At 38.3% G+C, this 22,343-nt stretch overlaps 1 protein-coding gene across 4 annotated transcripts in view; it reads left to right on the forward strand.

The window, feature by feature from the left end:
- GRIA2 (glutamate ionotropic receptor AMPA type subunit 2) overlaps positions 1 to 22,343 on the forward strand; it is a 186,360-nt gene that overhangs the window by 86,067 nt on the left and 77,950 nt on the right. For all 4 annotated transcript variants that reach the window (XM_004382036.1, XM_004382035.1, XM_004382037.1 and 1 more), the window contains exon 3: positions 13,511 to 13,750. In XM_004382036.1, the coding sequence (XP_004382093.1) occupies positions 13,511 to 13,750 (240 nt within the window). The remainder of the gene's footprint in view (positions 1 to 13,510; positions 13,751 to 22,343) is intronic.

The raw sequence follows: 22,343 nt of genomic DNA on the forward strand, positions 1-22,343 counted from the left end.
TGCATATCCCTTAATTTCTGTTTATCTGGAAATGACCTAATTTCACCATCATATTTGAACGAGAGTTTTGCAGGATATATTATTCTTGGCTGGCAATTCTTTTTTCTTTCAAGGTTTTATATATGTCATTCCATTGCATTCTTGCCTGCATGGTTTCTGCCAAATAGTCCGAACTTAGTCTTATTTTTTCTCCCCTGTAAGTGACTTTTTGTTTTTCTCAAACTGCTCTCAGGATTCTTTGTTTGTCTTTGGTTTTAGCGAGTGTGATTATGATATGCCTTGGTGATTTTCTTTTGGGGTCTGTCCTATATGGGGTTTGTTGAGCTTCTTGGATGGCCAGCTTTTCATCTTTCATGATATTGGGGAAGTTTTCTGTCAGCACAGTTCTTCAACAATCCTCTGTTTGTTTTGTGTTTTCTCTCCCTGTTCTGGAACTCCGATCACTTGCAAATTTTTGCTTTTGATTGTATCCCACATAATTCTCAGGGTCTGTTCATTTTTCTTTGTTCTTTTTTCAGTTTTTTCCTTAAACAGAGTTGTATCCAAGTGTTTGTCTTCAATTTTGCTAATCCTGTCTTCTACCATTCCAAACCTGATCCTCAGCCCTTCTATGACACTGTCCGTTTCTGAAATCTTGTTGTTTATCTTATGGATTTCTAATTGCTGTTTTTGTATGATTTCTAGTTGTGAATTTATTTTAGCATTTTATTCCTGCATTATTTTCCTGATTTCTTCCATTCTTTTGTCTATATTTTCCATGAATTTGTCTGCATTTTCCATGAATTTGGCTATTTTTTTCCTCATTTTTGTCTGCTTTTTCCTTCAACTCTTGGATAGCTCTGAATATTAGAGATTTGAATTCCATATCAGGTAGTTATAGTGCCTTTTCTTCTACTGGGAAGTCATCTGGTGTTTTATTTTGAACGCCTACTGGAACCATCCTGTCCTATTTTTGTAAATGTTTTGGTATTGTCTGCTGTCTTTGGGGCATTCTGTAGTTATTTTCTTCATTTATTGATTGTAGATTTGTTTGTTTCATCCTGTTGCGCTCTCTCTCTCTCTCTTTTTTTTTAATTTGGCTATGTCTGAGCAGGAGGGCTGTGTGTTCTATGTTGTTTGCTTGTCTGTGGGCATGACACTTTTTGCCTCCTTCTCCATGACAAAGTCAGTCGCTCAGATATGGTACAGTAGGAAAGGTCTAGTTGAAGAGAAGTTGCTGGGATGGGTTGTTTGTGGCACGTACTAGGCCAACAGGGCAGGCCGGGAATCATTGCAGGGCAGATTCCAGTAGGCCGTGCCTGTGCTGCTTGGGGGGTGATGTTCAGTGCACAGTGCAGGTAGGCGGGAAGGGGAGGCAGATTGTGATAGGTGGAGCTGAGATGGGTTTGTAGAGAGGAGAGAGGAACAGGAACCAAAACAAACAAACAAAAAAGAGTGCTAAGAGAGCTTTATGTTGGAGTGGAGAGATGAGAGACTGAGAAATGGAGAAAAACAAAAGGAGAAAAAGAAGAAGAAGAAAATGAATAAATAAAAATTAGAAAGAAAAAAGAAAAGCCCCCAGGGATCACACTGGTGTGGCTGTGAGGTCTGGGGAAGTTGCTCCCAGGCCATGAAATACAGCCTGGCTAGAAGGGGTTAGAGGTGTCACTCAGCACCAGGTATTCAGAAAACAGGAAGTAAAGGTAAGTATAGAGAGAAGAGAAACTGAGTAATGAAGAAAGACAAAAAGGGAAAAAGAGAGAAAAGAAAACAAAACAAATAGATAAAAAAAAGAACAAGAAACCCCCCCCAAAAAAGAAACAAAAAAACACACACACAAAAAAAAAAAAACAAGAAGAAAGAAATGGCCTCAGGGATCTCTCTGCACATCTGTGCAAACTGAGGGGGTAGTTCCAAGCCACATAGTACTGTCCGGCTAGAATGGGCTCCCAATTTGAGAAAAGAGAAAGAAAACAAACAAACAAATAGATCAAAACAAAGAAACAAACAAACAAAAGCCCCAGGATCCCACAAGCATGGCAGCACGAGCCAGGAAGCAGTTTCACATTCGAGTGGCATTTCACAGCCTTTCAGGAAGAAGCAAAGATGGCTCACGGAGCCAGGTATTTGAGAGAAAGGAGGGGGAGGTGGTGAGAGGTATGGAAGAAATCTAAAGAAGCAGAAAAAAGCAACACCACCAGCCAACAAATGGCACTCAGGGAGTCAGCCAGTGCGGGTGGGTGGAATGCAAGTAGCACTGGGGTGAAGCTGGTGCTTCCCAGGCAAGACACTGTGGCCACAGGAAGCAGAGGAGACCAAGTGAGGTGAAGAAGGGTGTGGGGTGGGTGGGAAAGTGTATATTACTGGTTACCAGTTGTTCTGTCTCCTCTGGAGGCTCCGTGAAGCTGCTTTCCCGTACCCTCTGTTTACCGATCTCTGATAGGAGTCCAAGATGGCAGATCCGTGCTGCGTTAGCTGATAAGGGACGTCTGCATGTATCTCTCCTCACTCTCTGTTCTCTGTCAGTTTCTTATTTCGTTCGGTGCTTGGCTGAGTTCTTTATGTCTTCATTTGATGCTTAGGGTTTCAGGATTGACATTTTCTCTGTTTGGCTTAGTTTTTCGGATTTTTGCTGTGGAGGTATGGCTGTGGAGGTGCTTCTGTCTATAGCACCATGTTGCCCGGAAGACTCTCTTTAGAACATTTTAACTCCCTCAAATTTATTATATCTCATACACCCTTTACATGAGTAAGTAAGTGATGAATAATAAATAACCACTATCTGATATTTCCTACAAATTCTCTCTTCAATGTTTGGCTGCACAGGCCTGAATTTGAGCTCAATGGGACCTGAGAGAGCACTGAGACATTTGAAACCTGTGACATGCCAGAGACACAGCTGGCTGGTGTCACAGCTGGGATTAGAGACCAGCCCTCCAGATATTCAGTCTGTAGACATTAAGCCTGGCACTTTATCCGCAATATTCAATGGCATCAGGGCATGGAGTGCCTGGAACTTACATACAGTAGAAGCTGAGCAAGTCATTGCAGAGGATAAAACTATGTGTGTTTTCAATAAGGAAATGCATGACCAAGGGATGAATAATGGGACTATCTTTTGTAAAATAGCATCTAGTATAAATGGCGGTAATTCTCTTTTGTTATGTGTTCAGAACCCATCATTAATATTCACATGAAAGTTATTGCCTATTACTGCCAGTTCTGCTATTACCTGCTATTGCAGATGACGAATGAAGCCAGAATAAATGTTATAGATTTTAAAGCTACATATTGTATGGTCAATAGCAATAAACTTATGACAGTTCACCTCACTCAGCAAACATAACATGGAGGTCAGGAAGGATAAATGTTCCTGAAAGGGAAAGAAAATGTATTATTACAACTTCATAGTTTTCTACTACTGAGTGATGATGCTGCATCACATTTAATATTTGTGTGAAAAATGGCATCAAAATGTACGCAACGGAGTAATTTATCACAGTGGCAGGGCTATAGGGAAAATCATCAATGAAGCCATTGTTAGAGAATGTCACTGTGGTGTATGTTTATTATTCTTCACATTTTATTTGGATCATTTAATGTTTCATTCAATAGCTATATACTGAGTGTCTATGCTAGGAACTGTGCTGGACTCAGGGAATAGGAACAAGCAGAGCCGAATGTAGGCTTTAAAGATGAGAGTTTAGTAAGAGATGCTAACTGCAAGTTCCCAAGTGAAGAATCCTTCTTGTCCATAGACAGGAAAAGAAGGTGCCTCAGTAGATACACGGACTTTAAAATACTGGTGGTGCAATTGTTAAGCACTAGGCTGTTAACCGAAAGGTTGACGGTTAGATCTACTCAACAGCTCTGCAGGAGAAAGACCTGGTGATTTGCTCCTGTAAAAATTACAGCCCAGAAAACCCTCTACAGCGATTCTACTCCATCACATGGGGTTGCTATGAGATTTTATTTGACGGCACCCAGCAACAACAACAAAATAATCTCACTAATGGAAAGTACAATGATTTTACTTAATTTCATTTTGAAGCCAGAGTATCGTATTTATGTAAAATTTCCAAGACTAAGGAATTACAATCCCATTTATTTATATTTCACCAAATTTTTACATGGGAACCTAATATTACATGTACCGTATATTACAGCAATCACATATTTTTAAAGGAATAAATGCTGCTTTTGATAAATTTTAATTCGAAATGATTTCATTGCATTCTATAAATAATAATTTGAGATTGTGAGAATACTTGCAGAGTATTTTATGTACAAAAATCTCACTGGGCATATGTCCAAGGCATAGGTGTTTCCTTCTTTCAGTTGATGTTGTGAGTTACATCCTGCACTATGTACTATGTATGTTTTCTGATTAGTAACTTCATTTCTCTTTATACAAATTTTTCCATATATGAAATATATTTTAACATCTTAAAAAAGATAAAATTTCACAAATAATCCAGAGATCATCTTCTCATAGGTATAATGATTTTCTCATCTATTTTGAGAGCTGATGGACTAAATTCCATGGCTAATTTTAAACCACCACTAGTTATTTTGTAGAAATATAATGAAGAAATAACATATTTTGTTTTACATGGTTTCAGAAATAACCCTGTTTCAGAAGAAATAAAATGTCACCATTTCAGAACCTGTCTTATATCTGTCATAAAATTGATCTTATCATATATTCATTCAACAAATATTTAATAATAATACACTTTGTAATTTCCTGAATTGGCTTTTGCAGAAAATACAAAAAAAAAAAAAAAAAAAATCATTACAGTTGGATTTTTTGTCAGTAATGTACATTTACTTGTATTTTATACTTTCTCTAGCACTTCCCTACATGTTATATAATTTGTACTTGAAAACATTTCTGTGAGGTGGAAAGGATAGGAATTAATATCCTCATTCAGTAGATTAGGAAACTGAGACTCAGGCTCAGTGACTCTTCTAAGAGCAGATGGCCACCAGGGTAGGGTAGAGTTGGGCTTCTAACTCAGGTATTCCTATTCTGTTCTCACACTGGCCCCCGCCTAAAGGAGCTCACAAATCACACACACGCACACACATGCACACGCATACACACACACATTGCACTTGAGATCATTGGGAGGTAAAGGCAGTGTTAATGGGGCTCAGAATCAGGGAAGATCATATCCAGTAGGCAGGGCACCCTTCATGGAAGAATTGGCATTTTATAAATGACATTTATCAAACGCCTGCTGTGTGCCAACTTTGTGAAAGATTATGCATTTAAAGTAAGCAGTACATCATTCCCTGCTTTTAATCTGTTCAGACTTCTGGAGTCTAAGGGTAAAATTAGACAATTGCAATGTAGGTTAGTGTACTGAAATGAAGATTGCTGTAGAATCGTCTGCATAAGAGGGCCGTGGAACAGACCACGCGGGGCAGGTAGCACCTGAGCACTTCTATAGAATTTATTCTCTAAGCAATGGGAAGACATTGAAGGTTTTTAAGCAGGAAGGTTAAATCTGCCATGACAGGAAAGAGATTTATCATCAAAGAGGCTGTTGCGGAGCTTGTTGCAGCAATGCAGTCAAGACATGTTTAAGAGCATTTCAGGGCCGTGTCAGAAGGGCTGGAGAGCACAGATTCAAGAGGTCATACGCGCAATGTTTGTTGACAGTTTGTATGATGGGAGCAAGGGAGGACAAGAAGTCAAGAGTGATGGTCACGTTCCTGGGCCTGACAGGATGGGTTCATTTTCAACATATGAACATTTGTGTTATGGAATTGGTGAATTTTAGGCAAGAGAAAAAAATGTATCAACAAAATCTAGGCACCTGATTAAGAAACAGATAATGTTAACAATCGATTAGAATATGGAATATAAAGAGAAGTTGTGAGAGACTTATACGGGATTACTACTTGCCAACACTGTTCTAAGCTCATTTTTTCCCCCTTTAATACACCCCAGTGGGAGAGGTAATTAATATATTATCCTCTTTTACAGATAACTAAGCTGAGTCCGTGAAATACAGTAACTTGCCCAACCAAACCCAAGTATCTGATGTCAAAGCCAGGATTCAAACCCGGGTTTATCTTACTCTTAGCATTACAGCATGCCACATCTGAGGTTAGATCCCCAAGATCTTTGGATGCAGAATAATAACTTCTCTGTTGCATTTATTTTTTGAGATTAAAGAAATATATTTTAGACTATGTAAAATGGAGGAAAGGATTTGGTGTATTTCTTTTTTTTTTTTTCCTGGAAAGCTCACGCTTGAAGTATTGGTGAAAGATTTAATATTTCTTAATTAAAAAGTACACTAGAAAGTAAATAAATAACAATTTATTATTGTAAAATTAACATTTTGAACAGAGGGGAGTGATAAACTTACCATCTATATTTTCTCAATAAATAGATAAAGCAGAGGCATGGAGGGGTGAGAAAGTTTTGAGAAATACCTGCACAAAAAGTTGAATTTGACTTTGTTAGAAAGAATGAGATCGCTAAGAGATGGAATGTAAAGAAAGAAGAAAAAGAAATTGGAAAACAAATCCTTGGAGAATGCCCTTTTATGCATTGTGATTTAGGATGATCAATCTTGCAGGAGTTTGAGCTGAAAGAAGGAATGAGAGGATGTTAGGCGTAGTCTAGCTTGGCAGAACTAAAAAGAGAAACAGTGCAGTCGTAAGAAACACTGAAGTATTACCATGTAAGCGTCAGATAGGAAGGGACTTTATCTGTCATGCTTGCTGCTGTCTTTCCAACATCTAAAACGGTGCATAGTAGCTCTCAGAAATGCTTGGTTAATGTGGAATAAATGAAATAGAATTAAATGAAGATGGTTACATATGTCATGAACAGGACAAGGGAGGACAATTAATTAATCATTCTAAAATACTGAACAGAAACAATTGCAATATTTATGGTGCCAGCAGTAGAGAGGGAAAAATCAGCACACGAGTGCCATTTGCCAGGTAAAATAATCAGGATTTTCTCTTTATTCTTTTCTTGTTTTTATTGAAATTAAATGGAATTAGAGATTTTTTTAGTAGGAGGCACTGGAGGGTGAAATACTGGAGCTAAGGTGCAAACTCCAGGAAGGAATGGCCTGCATCTGTCGTATTTATTGTGGCATTCTCGAAACCTAACACTATGCTTTTCACATTGAGTATTTACAGTATTTCATATGAAATATTAAATAATATTATAAATATTCAATTTTATATTGAATATTTACTCAGTTCATAAATAGATAAAGGGAGACAACTGAGGTGATGACAAAAGTATGGGAAATCTTTTCATAAAAAGTTCAACTTGACATTTTCAAAGGTATAAAGAGTGTGAAAAGGTATAAAGACGTTTTAAAAGGTATAAAGAGAGTGAAAAGAATTAAGAAGGAACTATTAGAAGACAAATGCCTGTTTACTTGGGAAGTGGGCAAAAGATAGGCCAGTGAAGGAGAGAGGAAAAGCCCATGCTGGTCTGATTCACTTGGCAGCAGTGTGGAAAAGGAATCAGAAGAGAGCAAGACTGTTAGCAGTAGAGAGAAAGAGCATTTCAAGAAGCACACTTTTTTTTTCTTTTAAGAAGTATGTTTTTGATTAATTCAGAGAAGCTAAGAAAGCTCAATCTGAGAAAGAGATCATTAGATTTAGTGACTGGGAGATCGTTACTGCTAAACGATACAACAGTTTCGATAGTGATATCAGGGCCAAAGTTGACAAGGGGTTAGTGTCAGAAGTTTATGATGAAGGCAGGAGAGAGGTTTTCTGCGGTCTCTTTATTTTGAGTCAAGGTTCCTTGGTGATGTGACGGTCACCAGTTTTTGTACAAGACAGATAGGGACTGTTGCCATTCCTGCTTATGGAGCAACCTGTGCTACTTTATTGAACTGAATGACAATTGATAAATATAAAAAATGTAAAATGAAAATAAATCACACCTTGTCCCTCTCCTTTTCTACTCAATAGCCATGTGAGCTTCTCCAGACTGTATCGACTATGCTACATTAGCTGCACCAATGAGCAGAATGACCCAAGAGAAAAAGATGTGCTCTGGATGCACCATCAGCATTGTTACTGGCTTATATCATCTGGGCTTGTAATAAAAAGTGGAATAATCAGCCACTTACTTACACCCGGGAGATTATCATTTCTGCTGTTTGACCTAAAATGTCTTTTAAAAGATCTTGACTTTGCTGAGTTTCTCAAAGTTCATATTAAATATTTAATTAAAGTAGCAGAATTCAGTGAGAACATTTTTACCTACACCTTTGCAGTTAGGTTTGAGTCTGAAGACATAAATGCAAATATAATATTAATCAGCATAATCATTCAGAAACTTATGTTGGTGTTAGGTGCCATCAAGTTGGTCCTGACTGATAGCAACCCTCTGTACAACAGAACGAAACACTGCCCGGTCCTGCGCCATCCTCACAATCGTTGTTACGCTTGAGCTCATTGTTGCAGCCACTCTGTCAGTCTATCTTGTTGAGGGTCTTCCTCTTTTTCACTGACCTTCTACTTTACCAAGTATGATGTTCTTCTCCAGGAGCTAGTCTCTCCTGAGAACATGTCCAAAGTATGTGAGACAACTCTCGGCATCCTCACTTTTAATAAGCATTCTGGCTGTACTTCTTCCAAGACAAATTTATTCATTCATATGGCGTTCCATGGTATATTCAATATTCTTTACCAAGACCATAATTCAAAGGCATCAATTCTTCTTCGGTCTTCCTTATTCCTTGTCCAGCTTTCACATGCATATGAGGTGATTGAAAACACCATGGTTTGGGTCAGGCGCACCTTAGTCCTTAAAGTGACATCTTTGCTTTTTAACACTTTAAAGAGATCTTTTGCAGCACATTTGCCCAGTGCAATGCGTCGTTTGATTTCTTGACTGCTGCTTCCATGGTCGTTGTTTGTGGATCCAAGTAAAATGAAATCCTTGACAACTTCAGACTTTTATCATGATGTTGCTTTTTGGTCCAGTTATGAAGATTTTTGTTTTCTTACGATGTAATCCAAACTGAAAGCTGTGGTCTTTGATCTTCATCAGCAAATGCTTCAAGTCCTCTTCACTTTCAACAAGCAAGCTTGTGTCATCTGCATATTGCAGGTTGTTAATGAGTCTTCCTCCAATCCTGATGCCCCATTCTTTTTCATATAGTCCAGCTTCTCTGGTTATTTGCTGGCCATACAGATGGAATAAGTATGGCGAAAGGATACAGCTGTGGCAAACATCCTACCTGACTTTAAACCACGCAGTATCCCCTTGCTCTGTTCAAATGACTTTCTCTTGGTCTAACTACAGGTTCCTCATGAGCACAATTAAGTGTTGCGGAATGACCATTCTTCACAATGTTATCCATAATTTGTTATGATCCATACAGTCGAATATTTACAATCAGAAACTGATATCAAAGATAGTAAGGTAGAGGTGGAACTGACAGATTTTCTGTTCCTTCCTCTGCCTCCAGAGATGCCATAGCAAAAGCTTGACTATATGTAGAATGCCGATATTATCTAACTTGCTTTTGAAAGTTATCTTTGAGCTATTTTTTCCAGGATTTAGGTCCCTGTGTGGCTCGAACAGTTAAGCGCTTGACTACTAGCCAAAAGGTTGGTGGTTCAAACCTACCCATAGCCACCTCATAAGACAGGCCTGTGATCTGCTTCCTAAAGGTCACATCTTTGAAAACCCTATGGAGCAGTTCTACTCTGCATACATGAGGTCGCCGTGAGTCAGAATCGACTACACAACAACCAACAACAACCTGGCACACTGTTTTGGGTGTTGTCAGTGGTAGTAAACCTTCCTCTTTTGAGAATGGATCTAAGTTAGGGAAATGACTAAATTTTGGAGGCATCACTGGAGAATAAGGGGAAGATCAAAATGAGTAATTTCATTTTTCATCCAAATAAGGGGTAATTCCAAACTATTGCAAATACTTTTCCTGTGTCACTAGGCTCATGTATCCATGTTATATTGGGAAACGAGTATCAGTATTAGAAGGCAAACAATCTTGGGTATTTGGGGGCTGGGGTATTAGAAATACAGCACTGTTTCATCATCTTGAAATGGTCACTGCAAACAGGGTAAGCGAAGTACATTAGCTCAGGTGGACGTTCTGATCAATTCCTGGTTTAAATCTCAATGACATCCTTATTCTGGACTAATTGGGTGGGGGACAGTGACTGACCTAAGATAAAGAGAGGAAAATGGGCAACGCTGACCAAATGTCTATTAACTGCACGTGTCATAAAGGTATTGTAGAAGTGAGGTACCTAGAAAAATAGGGAATATAGGCGAGTAGATAATTGAATATGTGCCATGAAGAGGGAAAGGATAAGAAGAGAGAATTGAGAGAGAAAAGGGATAGTCAGGAGAGGAAAGGCATTGTTGCAAAATTACATTCGTTTGGAGAATTAGATGGGTTCCTGGGGAAGAAAAGTGCCTTCTGAATTAGGTGAATTGTGATTCTTATGAAGTCTTGTAAAGCTTGTGCCTGCTGTTGGGCCAAAGCCAAGTGTTTCCAGATGGCCAAGGGAACCAGGGGGCCCCTTGACAACTCACTCCAGAGTCTAAAACAAGTGGAAGTGAATGGTGTGGCTCCTCATTAAGACTGTCTGTGTATTCAGACAATGGCATCGTTTGTCAAACATTCAGCTGGTGCTGTGGCTGCTGTTCCATCACAGAACCTATTTCACGTAAGAACAGAAGAACAGGTCTTGTTAATAAAGCATATTGCTTGATCCTATAGTGTCTAGACGACATGCAATACTTTGCAGGGAATAAAATAAAATAGATCCAGTGATAGTTTTATAGCAAGTCCCCCGTTTTATCCTCCTTTTTATATGCCGTGTGAAATCACCAACTTCTGAACGAATTTTGAGATTTAATATATATATATGTCAGTACACATATATCCATGTATAACATAAATCACAGCAGAGTTTGCCTCGATGAGTTTTAATAGTGAAAGATCTATACGTATGTGAAGAATGGACATAATCATCAAACACGTTAAAGGTGGTTTTCAACTTCTGAACCCAAAGACAAAAATATATATATGTATATATATGGACACCAGTAAGAGGCTGAAATTTCATCTTTACATTATGTTAAGGTATGAAATAAATGTAAAGAGATACGTACAATACAGTTATTATCTGAGATACATCAGTTTACTCTGCAGAAGATTTGTAATAAAGGAAAAAATGTCAATTGATACATCACACAGAGGAAAACCAGAAAGGCCAGAAAACTTCTTATGTTAGAAAGACAAAGTGAGTTGGAGACCAGGGAATACTTAAAAGAAAATGGACATATTTGATAAACAAAGCCCACTCAAATAAATAGCCAATCTTGTTTTCCTTTTAAATAATATCATGCAATATTTACTGAAAAATCATTGCTTATTGTTTATTGCTTGTCTGAAATTCGCTATTGAAATCTATGTGTATTTTAGCAATGCTCGTATTCATGAAACAAATATATTTTTCTATAGACAGTATGTTTCTGGGAAGGAAGTAAAATGACCTAAGATAGTGTTGGCATTATTATCCTTTAAATGGGGTTAATTAATTTAATAGAATATTTGACATTATTGCTCTGGGTTGTTAGATTGGGTTACTAATGGATAATATTAATTCCATGGATTAAAATAAATGTTGAGACTGAAAAATATATTAATTCCCTCAAAACCATGCAGTTGATCGGGATGGATGGCCTGAAGCCCTGTGCTGTGGTCAATTTCTATGGAACATTTTTGGGATCCATCTTGGACAAAAGAACTCTTAGTTCTTAGAATGCTATGATCAGATATGTGTTTTCTGAAGTTCTGGCTAGATTGTGGAGAACTGAAAGGAAGGGGCAGAAGTGGGTGAGAAAGGACAGTTGGAGACATATTCAGCAACCAAGGTGAGAGGAGCAGTATTATCCATTAGTTAAGAGCATGGACTCTGAAGCCACACTGTCTAGGTTTGAATCCAGTGTCCGTCACTTACTAGCTGTGTGACCTTGGCAAGACATTCAATCTTCCTATTCTTTCGTATCCTTATGAGTGATATGATAATAATAATAGTTCCCACCTCAAGGAATATTGTGGGAAATAAATAATGTACCATAGGAAATATCAGGCAATGTCAAGCACTATATAAGTGTATGCTGTGTGTGAATCAGGAATGGTTTGAGTAGTGACAGAGATGAGTGAAGCAAATTTGAGTGTATTTAGGCATTAGAGTCAACATGGCTTAGTAACTGATTGAATGTGGAGAAATAGTGGGAAGGTAGTGTCATACACCATTCACTCAGATAGAAATATTAAAAGAAGGCAAATTGTGGTAGTAATGGGCATTTTCAAATAAAATAATATTATTCGGTTCATAATGATGAACCTGAGATAAAGTGTTTTGGTGTTGCTCTTTGTTTTTTATGAAGTGGAAAATCTGTGTTATAACTTATAAGTAATGATTTTTACTTGCACTCTTTTTTATGGTTGTTATTATTAGCTGCCATGGCCATGGAGTCAATTCTGACTCATGGCAACCCTATGTGTGCACAGTAGAACTGCTCCATAGGTTTTCAACGCTGTGACCTTTCGGAAGCAGATCACCAGACCTGTCTTCCAATGGGCCTCTGGGTGGGTTCAAACTGCCAACTTTTTGGCTAGTAGTCAAGCATCTAACCATTTGCGCACCCAGGGATGTTTCGACTTCTGTTTTTAAAGCATAATGTACATATTTCTTGATGATCTAGATAATATATAAGAGCATCAGGGACTGTGCTGTGATGAATACAATGAGATTAGACAAGACTGAGGAAGACTCTGCCCCCTGGCCCTACAATAATGGCCCCAGACAGTTTATTTTCTCCAGCTGAGTTTCATTAACCTTCACCCTTGCTGTCTGTCCTGTTTCCATTTTTGAGATATGTCTCAACGTGCATGCAGGACAGAAGCCACTTTCCTTGTTGTTTTCCTGAAACTGCCCTGGGTATGAGAAGAGTTTTTGGGACATCCGACTGTTATTCTTTTTTTCCAAATATATATGGAAGTTGTTATAAAATTTCCATTTTTAAGTGATCATTGGTTCCTTCTTCTCTGGAATGCCTTGCTTTTGCCCCTCCAACTATCCAAGTTGTAAATTCAGCCCCGCTGTGGACTTGGTGAAGCCTTTGTCTCTTCATCCACTTACCTTCCTTTTCTCCAAACTCCAAGTGGATTTGTAGTGAGTACCCTGCAGGTTAAAAAAAAAGATTTTTCTAATACTTTCTTTGTAAATTGTTCTTTCTTTTCACACAGATTTTTATCTTCTTGAGAATAAGCACACAGCTTTATAATTTTTGAATTATTCAAGTAGAGTTCTATGTAAAGACACTCTCATAAATTTTGATGGGTCATTAATATAAACCCTATATGTCTTTCAATCTATTAATTATTTTGTATTTTATATAAATGGACATCAAGTTTGAAGCAAATCCATATGATTGTATGCAAATTTAAATGATTTATGCTTTCTCTTTCCCCTTTTCTCCTAGTCTGCTCCCAGTTTTCAAGAGGAGTCTATGCCATTTTTGGATTTTATGACAAGAAGTCTGTAAATACCATCACATCATTTTGTGGAACGCTCCATGTCTCCTTCATCACTCCCAGCTTCCCTACAGATGGCACACACCCATTTGTCATTCAGATGAGACCTGACCTCAAAGGAGCACTTCTTAGCTTGATCGAATACTATCAATGGGATAAGTTTGCATATCTCTATGACAGTGACCGAGGTAAGTGACAAACTCTCTTTCTTTGTAATGGGGCATATTTAAAGCCTGTATTTGTCACTTATATGTGATGTTATAGAGCTGTAAAGGTGTATTAGAATCCAAGAATCACTTGGTTTAATTTTGCTGTATAAATGAGTAATTCATTTGGAAATCTGGGAAACATATTTAGTGTATCACAAAAAAAATAGTGAATGCCAATTTACAGATATAGACTGTCAACACTCTGCCCAAATGTGCAGTTGTAACATAAAAAAACATATTCTGGTGTATGGTAGTTAAGACCCCATAAGGAGTATATCACTAGTCTAAGTGAGTGAAGTGGCTGCCTTGAAAAGTGGTTTAAGTAAAATTTAAATAAACATATAATAAGAAATTTTATACTTATATACAGTTATTAGGCATTTCACATCTGAAATTTTTATCAGGCAGATAGCATTATTATTACCCTGGCTTTAACATAAGATCCCTGAATATCAGAGAAGTTGCAAGTCTTGCCCAGGATCAATACAGGTCTGCTGACACTAGAGAAGTATATATATATATATATATATATACACATATGTATTATACAGTTCTACAGGATTGCTTATGATGTGACAATTCTGATTAGCTTGCCAGTCAGATAGAGACTTTTCTCATTATACTCAGTTCGTTGGGGGTGGGGTAGGGTGGGTTTTACTTCAGTTGATGATTCTCATGTTGTGGTTTGGTATTGGCAGACTTGCCTAACTTACCTATCACAGAATCCCAGATTTTCTTAATCATTCCTGGATCCATGCTTTGGCTTCAGTGAGTAATATATCTCCCTAAAATTTTATGAGACATTCTGTGTGTATGTTCCAGAAAGCATCCATAAGCAAACTCAAAAGGGTTAAGGCCCTCTGTTGTAAGAGTACCTAAGTACCAGAGTGTGCTCCTTCAGCAGTTTGCTTCCTGGAATATTTAAAGACTCAGATGAAAGTCAGAAGCCTGTTTCAACCAAGATAGGCACCTTGTTAACCCACACGGGCAGACAAGAAAAGAGCCAGCAGTCAGTCAATTCTCCATTGATTAGTTTGTGGCCATTTTGCTGCAGTAATGAGTCAGGAGTGCTCAGGCTAGGTGTCTGATTCTCTGTCCCGTCATCCTGGTCATGAGCATGAAACTGTTCAGTGGAAAAACAAGTCAGCACTATACAAGATGGAAAAAAAAAAAAAATTTTACCGACAACTGTTTTCTTTCTGCTTTGAGAAGGGAGAGCTTTGCTGTTCTCTTGGGGAATGGAACACTAAAACATTGAACCCTTTAGAGTAAATATGGATTCCAATGTGCTGGATGATTCTGAAGCATACTTCTTACTAATGTGATAAAAGTGCTTATAAAACTTAGCTTACTAAATTCTGTTTTTTTTCTTGCTCTCAGTTAACTCACTTAGTACTCTGTCATGTTAGTAAAACTAGCTAGACATCTGGGAGTGTTCTTAACACCGCCTTCACCCTTGCACCATACGGATGTGATTCCTACCGCCTGAATCATTTTCCATCTATGCGCTCTTTTTCCTCCTCACCGGTATTCCAGTCCAGGCCACCCTTGTACATTTAGTACCTTGTTTCTCCACCTCCACGCTTATCTTTCTTTAATCTATTTTTTAAATGTAGGCAAAATTATTTTTAAAATGCTTTTCTGACCACGTAACTCCACTATTTAAAATAAGTCAATGGCTTCTCATTATAATGAGGATAGAATTGAAAAAAAAAACAAAAAAACTTAACATGGCTTTAAGGTCTTTATAGTATCTGGTTCCTGCCCAGCTCTCTAACTTCTGCTACTGCCCTGTTCACTCGCTAAGCTAAACCTACCTGGTTTTCTTTCACTTTCTCAGATGCTCCAAACTCCTTCCCCGTAAATTTCTGCATGCATCTCCCTAGTTCTCACCCCTCCTTCATGTCTGAGTTTATGTATCATTTCCTCAGAGATGCCTTTTATATATTTTCTCTCAAAGCAGTCTCTTCTTCTCCTTCATTAATTTATCTGACGTTCTTATCACAATTTATAATTAATAGTTGTGTTCATTCTTTCTTCTAGAACAGCTTATGGAGCTCCTGCTATGTTCTGGGGACTATTTTCGTCCCATGGGCTAAGTGCTGTGTTTTTTATTTAAGGTCTGGCTATGAGCTGCAGGACGGCAATGTCCAGACATGTTGTGTTCACTACTCTACACCTGGTGCTTAAGATAATGCTGCAACAGAGTTGATGTTTAATACATAGTTCTTAACAAGTGAATGAGTCAAACATATATGTATTTTGAGCTTGAGATGGTATTAGAAGTTGAGTCTTAACTTGCTAATTTAAAAGACCAGAAGATGAATTCTTGCATGTATCCTTTTGGTCTTTACCATTTGACAAGTTTGAAGGTGGCATTTTTAGTTTAGGAAATTATTTCACCCTCATCCTCACCCTCACTATTATGCCCTCAAGGTAAAACTGAACTTCTGAGAAAATTAAAATAGACAACAGCTGACAAACAGAAGAAAGGAAACTCCAGTATTTAAAGAGAGACAAGCTCTGGGGAATTATCAGTGAAGGTGGATAGATCCATGTAGTGGTGAAGAGAATCTGGGAAATTTTAAAATGGTTTTATTAATACTTTAAACATACTAAATGAAACTGAGGGGATGAGATAATCTCCAGTCATTAAATTATACAAATTGATTTGCGTTCAAGCGCGTCTTCTGAGAGATGAACATTAAACCGATAATATGAAGTAACTATATATTAAAGTCAAAAATGACCTTATGGATGCATTTTCAAGATGTTATCAAGTAGTGCTTATGATTTAATATGAAGGGTATTACACTGGTATTACTCTGAAATTATTTTCAGAGATAAATGTGTAAGAATCTCAAAATACTGGCTATAGACTTGGCTTTTTTAATGCGTTATTTGGCACATAGAAATAGAATTTTTGCCCTATGATTTCTTTCCCTATTTATCACTTAACTTTTATGACTTTGCCATCATATTACTTTAAAAAAATGTGTTCATGAATTCATCATGGAAACTTGTTTCTTTTTTTCTTTTTTGTTTTGGTCTTTTACCGATTTCTCTTACACACCGAGGTGGCACTTACTCACTGTTAGTTTTATGTTATGTGGAGAATGCACCCATGTTCCCTTTGTCCGTATCATTCATGCCTTTAACATGGATGCCGTGATTTCATCTCTCAACTTACATCTCTGCATGCCTTCATTCCAAACTATTTAGTCTGTTTTAATGTGACACTCTCTCCACTTCTATGATTATACGGCTTTGTTTAGTTTCTAAAATTTTTTGCCTTTTCTGAGAGTCTAGGTCGGGTAGACATATTGTTAAGTTTTAATTTCTCAATAGATTCATTGATGGTTTTTTAAATAGCAGGCCCAAGGGTAAAAATGGCCCCCCAACATTCTGCCCTGATTATGAGCTAGATGAAAAAGACTAAAATTGTTCTGTGTGTGTTCATTGCACTACCCTTAACTATGACTTCAATTAAACTATCCTTTCGTCCCATCTATCCACCCAAATGCTGGACAACAAGTCAGGAGACTACATCCCAGCTGTACCCAAGGGAGGCTGGGGATGCACCCCATCTGGGTACAGAAACGTCTTTAACTAGTTTAAACTCACTGGTGGGCACAATGTTGAAGTCGTTCTCACCTGGGGCACATGACCTTCTAGGACTGCTCGTGTCTTCTCTTTACTGGAGGCATGTGACAGCAGCCTGGCACTCCTTGATGATCTCATAACTTTCCTAAAAGTTGCACGTTATTACTCTGTAGAGAGTAGGGAGACAGATCTTTAATACATTTTTTAACGATAGCATAGTGGGCTTTCCTATGTTAATGCATTAAACATTATAGTTTTATCTTTGAATATATGTGCAGCAAATTTGAATCAGGACTTAATAAGAACATGGTTTTTATTTATTGGTTCACCATCAACCAGGTAAAAGTAATACATTTCTACAGACGGTAGGTAAAACTGGAACTAATGCTTTGCCTCTTTGTGTCTTAGTTTTAAATTTAAGCAATGTTATATGTCCTCAGAAGGGAAGGCACTTTGATCCCGGTTCTATTCATAGAACAAAAATACTTCCAAATTATAAATTTCTTCTCAGATGCCCCGAGAAAGCCCATCAAGGAAATGTATGTTAATCTAATCTGGCCTAGGCAAGCTGCCATGATTTAGTGATCATAAATATTAACTTCTATGCCTGAAAGAATGAAAAAGGGCAGTGAATTTTAAATGAAGCGTAGAAAATATTTTTAAGAAAAAGGACATGGTCTGAATAAAATATACCTATTGGCAGTAATCGTTCTTAATTTCACCCTTTATAGTGCAAAGTAAGACATTTAGATTTCACCTGCTTTTAGGCCGGTGGCTTTTCTACAACTCTCCCACGGTGTTACTAACATGAGCTCAAAATGAGAATATGATCTACTGCTAGTAATACTTTGAGAGACATTTAGGGGAGCTGTCAGGTTAAAAATACCTTATAGAGCTATAAAACCTGTTACCATTGAGTCAATTCTGACTCATAGCTACCCTAGAGCCAGTCATTAAGAATTAGACACATTCAGAAGTGATATAATTCCATGGTACTTTATAGGGCATTCTTTATTTAAGCCAAAAGATTGAGAATTCAGTAGAATTTAGAAAATTTTACATTATAGTGATATGTTTGAGGTTTTTAATACATATTATGTTTTATATGTAATTATTAGAGGAATTTCTAGATTTTTTTCTATATTTAGATCATCAACTGTGTATCGCAACAATTTTCTTTTTCTCTCCAAGTAATTTAATAATAAAGAATTAGTCTTTGCTATAATAATTCAAAGTACACTTATATAATAGTATGGGTATTAGAGTTGAATGATCACTATGTATTAATGGCTTTAAATAAATCAATATTTATATACAATTCCCATTGCCCACATAAATTTATATTCTGAATTAAATGATGAATGTATTTATAAGGATTATTTTGTGCCAGTTTGTGTAGAAGAGGAAAGGTATATCTCAAGTAATAATTTTTCCCTAATTAGGATGTGGTACTGTTATGGATTGAATTGTATCCTCCAAAAATGTGTGTCAATTTGGCTAGGCCATGATTCCCAGTATTGTGTGGTTGTCCTCCATTTTGTGATCTCATGTAATTAACCTATGTGTTGTAAATCCTAACCTCTATGATGTTAGTGAGGCAGGATTAGAGGCAGTTATGTTAGTGAGGCAGGACACAATCTACAGAATTAGGTTGTATCTTGAGTTAACCTTTTTCTGAGATATAAAAGACAGAAGTGAGCAGAGAGGAGAGGGACCTCATTACAACCAAGAAAGAAGAGCCAGTAGTGGTGCATGTCCTTTGGACCCGGGGTCCCTGCACTCAGGAGCTTCTAGACCCAGGAGAAGATTGATGGCAAGACACATGGAGATTTCCAAGGACCATCAGGCCTACAGATGTTGAAAGGAGACAAGGGTCTTCCCCCATGGCACCCTGAATTTGGACTTCTAGCCTCTTAAACTGTGAGAGTATTAACTTCTGTTTGTTAAAGCCATCCACTTACAGTATTTCTGTTATAGCAGCACTAGATAACTAAGGCAGAATTTGGTACCTAGAGTGGGGTGCTGCTCTAACAGGTACCTACAATGTGGAAGTGGTTTTGGAATTGAGTAATGGATAGAGGCTGGAAGAGTTTTAAAGTGCCTAATAGTAAAAGTCTAGATTCCCTTGAAGAGACTGGAATTATGGACATCAAAAATAATTCTGGTGAGGCTCAGAAGGAAGTGAGGAGACTTGTAACACAAGAAATGGCATAGATGACAATGAGAAGCAGCAGCAGAGAATGGTGGCAGCCCAGGAGACCATTGTGAGATGATGTACGAGCTGACCCACAGAACGAGAGAGCTGAGTGCCTTAGAGCTGAGACTTACGGGCTGAGTAGGGCACCTCAGGGCACTTATTGGTAGAGCTAAGGAGCTTTGTAACACTTGCCTGAGCTGGGCAGATTCCCAAGAGGCCCAAGGGCAGAGAGACCAAGGAACCAGGAAACAGAAGCTGAAGAGACAAGGCGGACAGGAGGTAGATCTACCTCAGTTTCAAAGGGTAAGGCAATGACCCCTGGGGTCTCAAAGGGTGGAACCCAGCCTGCTGGGTCTCAAAGGGAGAGTATATGGCCTCCTATGATTCAAAGAGTCACATTTTCACTAACTCAGTTCTGGAGTGTGGGACTGCTGTTCACCTGTGCCTGTGGGATCAGGCCAGATCAGCTGCCCAAAGCTGAGGAGGCGGGGCTGCCGTGCCCAAGGGCAGAAGGATGGGGCTTGCCGGGACCTAGGAGCTAGGGTCAACACTCAAATGGACTAGGAGAATGGGGCTACCCAAATATGAGGGAGCAGAGTTGCCATCCTAGTGGACCTGGAAGGCAGAGCAGAAGCCCAGGGCTGAGGGGCCTCCACCCAGAATCCAGAGAATGTGGCCAATACCCAGAATCTGGAAGGCAGGGCCATTGTCTAAATGGTCTCAGAGAACAGAGGATTATTTTTAAGACTTGAGAGCTAAAGTGATATGTTCTGCTGGGTTTTGGACTTGCTTGGTGCCTGTTATCCTTTCTTTATAATCAATTTCTCTCATTTGTAATGAAAATGTCTACCTTGTGCCTATTCCACAATTGTACTTTGGAAGCAGATAACTTTTATTCTAGATTTCACAGATGAAGAGGAATTTTGCCCCAGGATGGAATTTTCACTTGGAGTTGATTTAAGACTTTTGAGACAAGATGGGGTGAATGTGTTTTACATGTGTCAGGGACATGAATTTTGAGGGGCAAAGGGTGGAATGTTATGGATTCAGTTGTGCCCCCTCCCAAAAAATGTGTGTCAACTTGGTTAGGCCATAATTCTCAGTATTGGCTGGTTTTCCTCCATTTTGTGATCTGATATAATTATCCTGTATGTTTTGTAAATCCTAACCTCTATGATGTTAATGAGGCAGGATTAGAGGCAGTTATGTTAATGAGGCAGGACAGAATCTACAGGATTAGGTTGTATCTTGAGTCAATCTCTTTCTGAGATATAAAAGAGAGAAGTGGGCAGAGGGGAGAGAGACCTCATTATCACCAAAAAAGAAAAGCCAGGAGTGGAGCACATCTGTGGACCATCTTCCCTGTGCTGAGAAGCTCCTAGACCCAGGGGAAACTGATGGCAAGACACATGGAGATCTCCAAGGGACTCTGGGCCCACAGATGTTGAAAGGAGACAAGGAATTTCCCCATAACTGACAGAAAGAGAAAGCCTTCCTCTAGAACTGGTGCCCTGAATTTGGACTTCTAGCCTTCTAGATTGTGAATAAATTTCTGTTTGTTAAAGCCATCCACTCGTGATATTCCTGTCATAGCAGCACTAGACAACTAAGACAGGTAGCAAGAGTACCTGGGTGGTGCAAATAGTTAATGCACTCAGCTGCTTACCAAAATGTTGGAAGTTTGAATCCACTTAGAGGCACCTCAGAAGAAAGGTCTGGCGATCTACTTCTTAAAAATCAGTAATTGAAACCTCAGTGGAGCACAGTTCTGCTCTGACACACATGGTTTTGTCATAAGTTGAGTTGCCTTGATGGCAACTGGTTACCAAGAGACCAAGAACCCGAGTTTACATTACATTTGATGAATTGAATTTCACTTCAATAGTTGGAATATAAATTTCCAGTGATTTTTAAGTCATCTATTGATTGGTTGTGCAAACTGTTTGCTCTTGACTGCTAACCTAAACGTTCAAACCCACCCAGTGGTAACACAGAAGACAGACCTGGTAATCTGGTTTTGTTAAGACCACAGCCAAGAAAACCTATGAAGCAGTTCCACTCTGTAACACATGGGGTCACCATGAGACAGAGTTAACATGAAGGCAACTAACAACAGGAATTGACTTTACAGCAGTTAGACAATACAAAAGTCTTTTAGTGTGGAATGGGAAAGTCAAGTTGAGACAGAGTCTGAGAGGGTCAGTTACTGATACCGAAAAAAACAAATCAAATAATTGGGTTAATGGAGCCCTGGTGACGCAATAGTTAAGTGCTCAGCTGCTAATGGAAAGGTTGCCAGTTGGAACCCACTAGCCTCTCTGTGGGGAAAGAAGTGGCAGTCACTTTCCGTAAAGATTACATTCTTGAGAACACTGTAGGGCAGTTCTACTCTGTACTATAGGATCGCTATGAGTTGGAATTTACTCAATGACAACTTTTTTCTTTCTTTCTTTCTTTTTGTTTTGGTGTAAGCATGGGGTTAACAGTCTGTTCACATTGAAAGTAAATCAAGCCATGGTTTGTGAATTACTTCTGGTTGGCTAAACCAAATTCATCAAGTCTGATACAGCACAATTTGAGCAGTTCCCGTTCTTAATAAAGGGATGTAATTATTAATTCTGAGAGTTTTGAGAAGAGAGAATCCACACTGTGAGTTACTTTTGACACATAGACTGAATGAGTTTGAAAGTCTATCATTCTTTAAATGCATTCTTCTTGATTTTGTACATCATTTTCATTTTCTTTGGCAAGGTGAACTGCCCATAAATCTTA

This window comes from Trichechus manatus, unplaced genomic scaffold, assembly GCF_000243295.1.
Source record: "Trichechus manatus latirostris isolate Lorelei unplaced genomic scaffold, TriManLat1.0 scaffold00089, whole genome shotgun sequence".
Taxonomy (NCBI): Eukaryota; Metazoa; Chordata; class Mammalia; order Sirenia; family Trichechidae; genus Trichechus; species Trichechus manatus.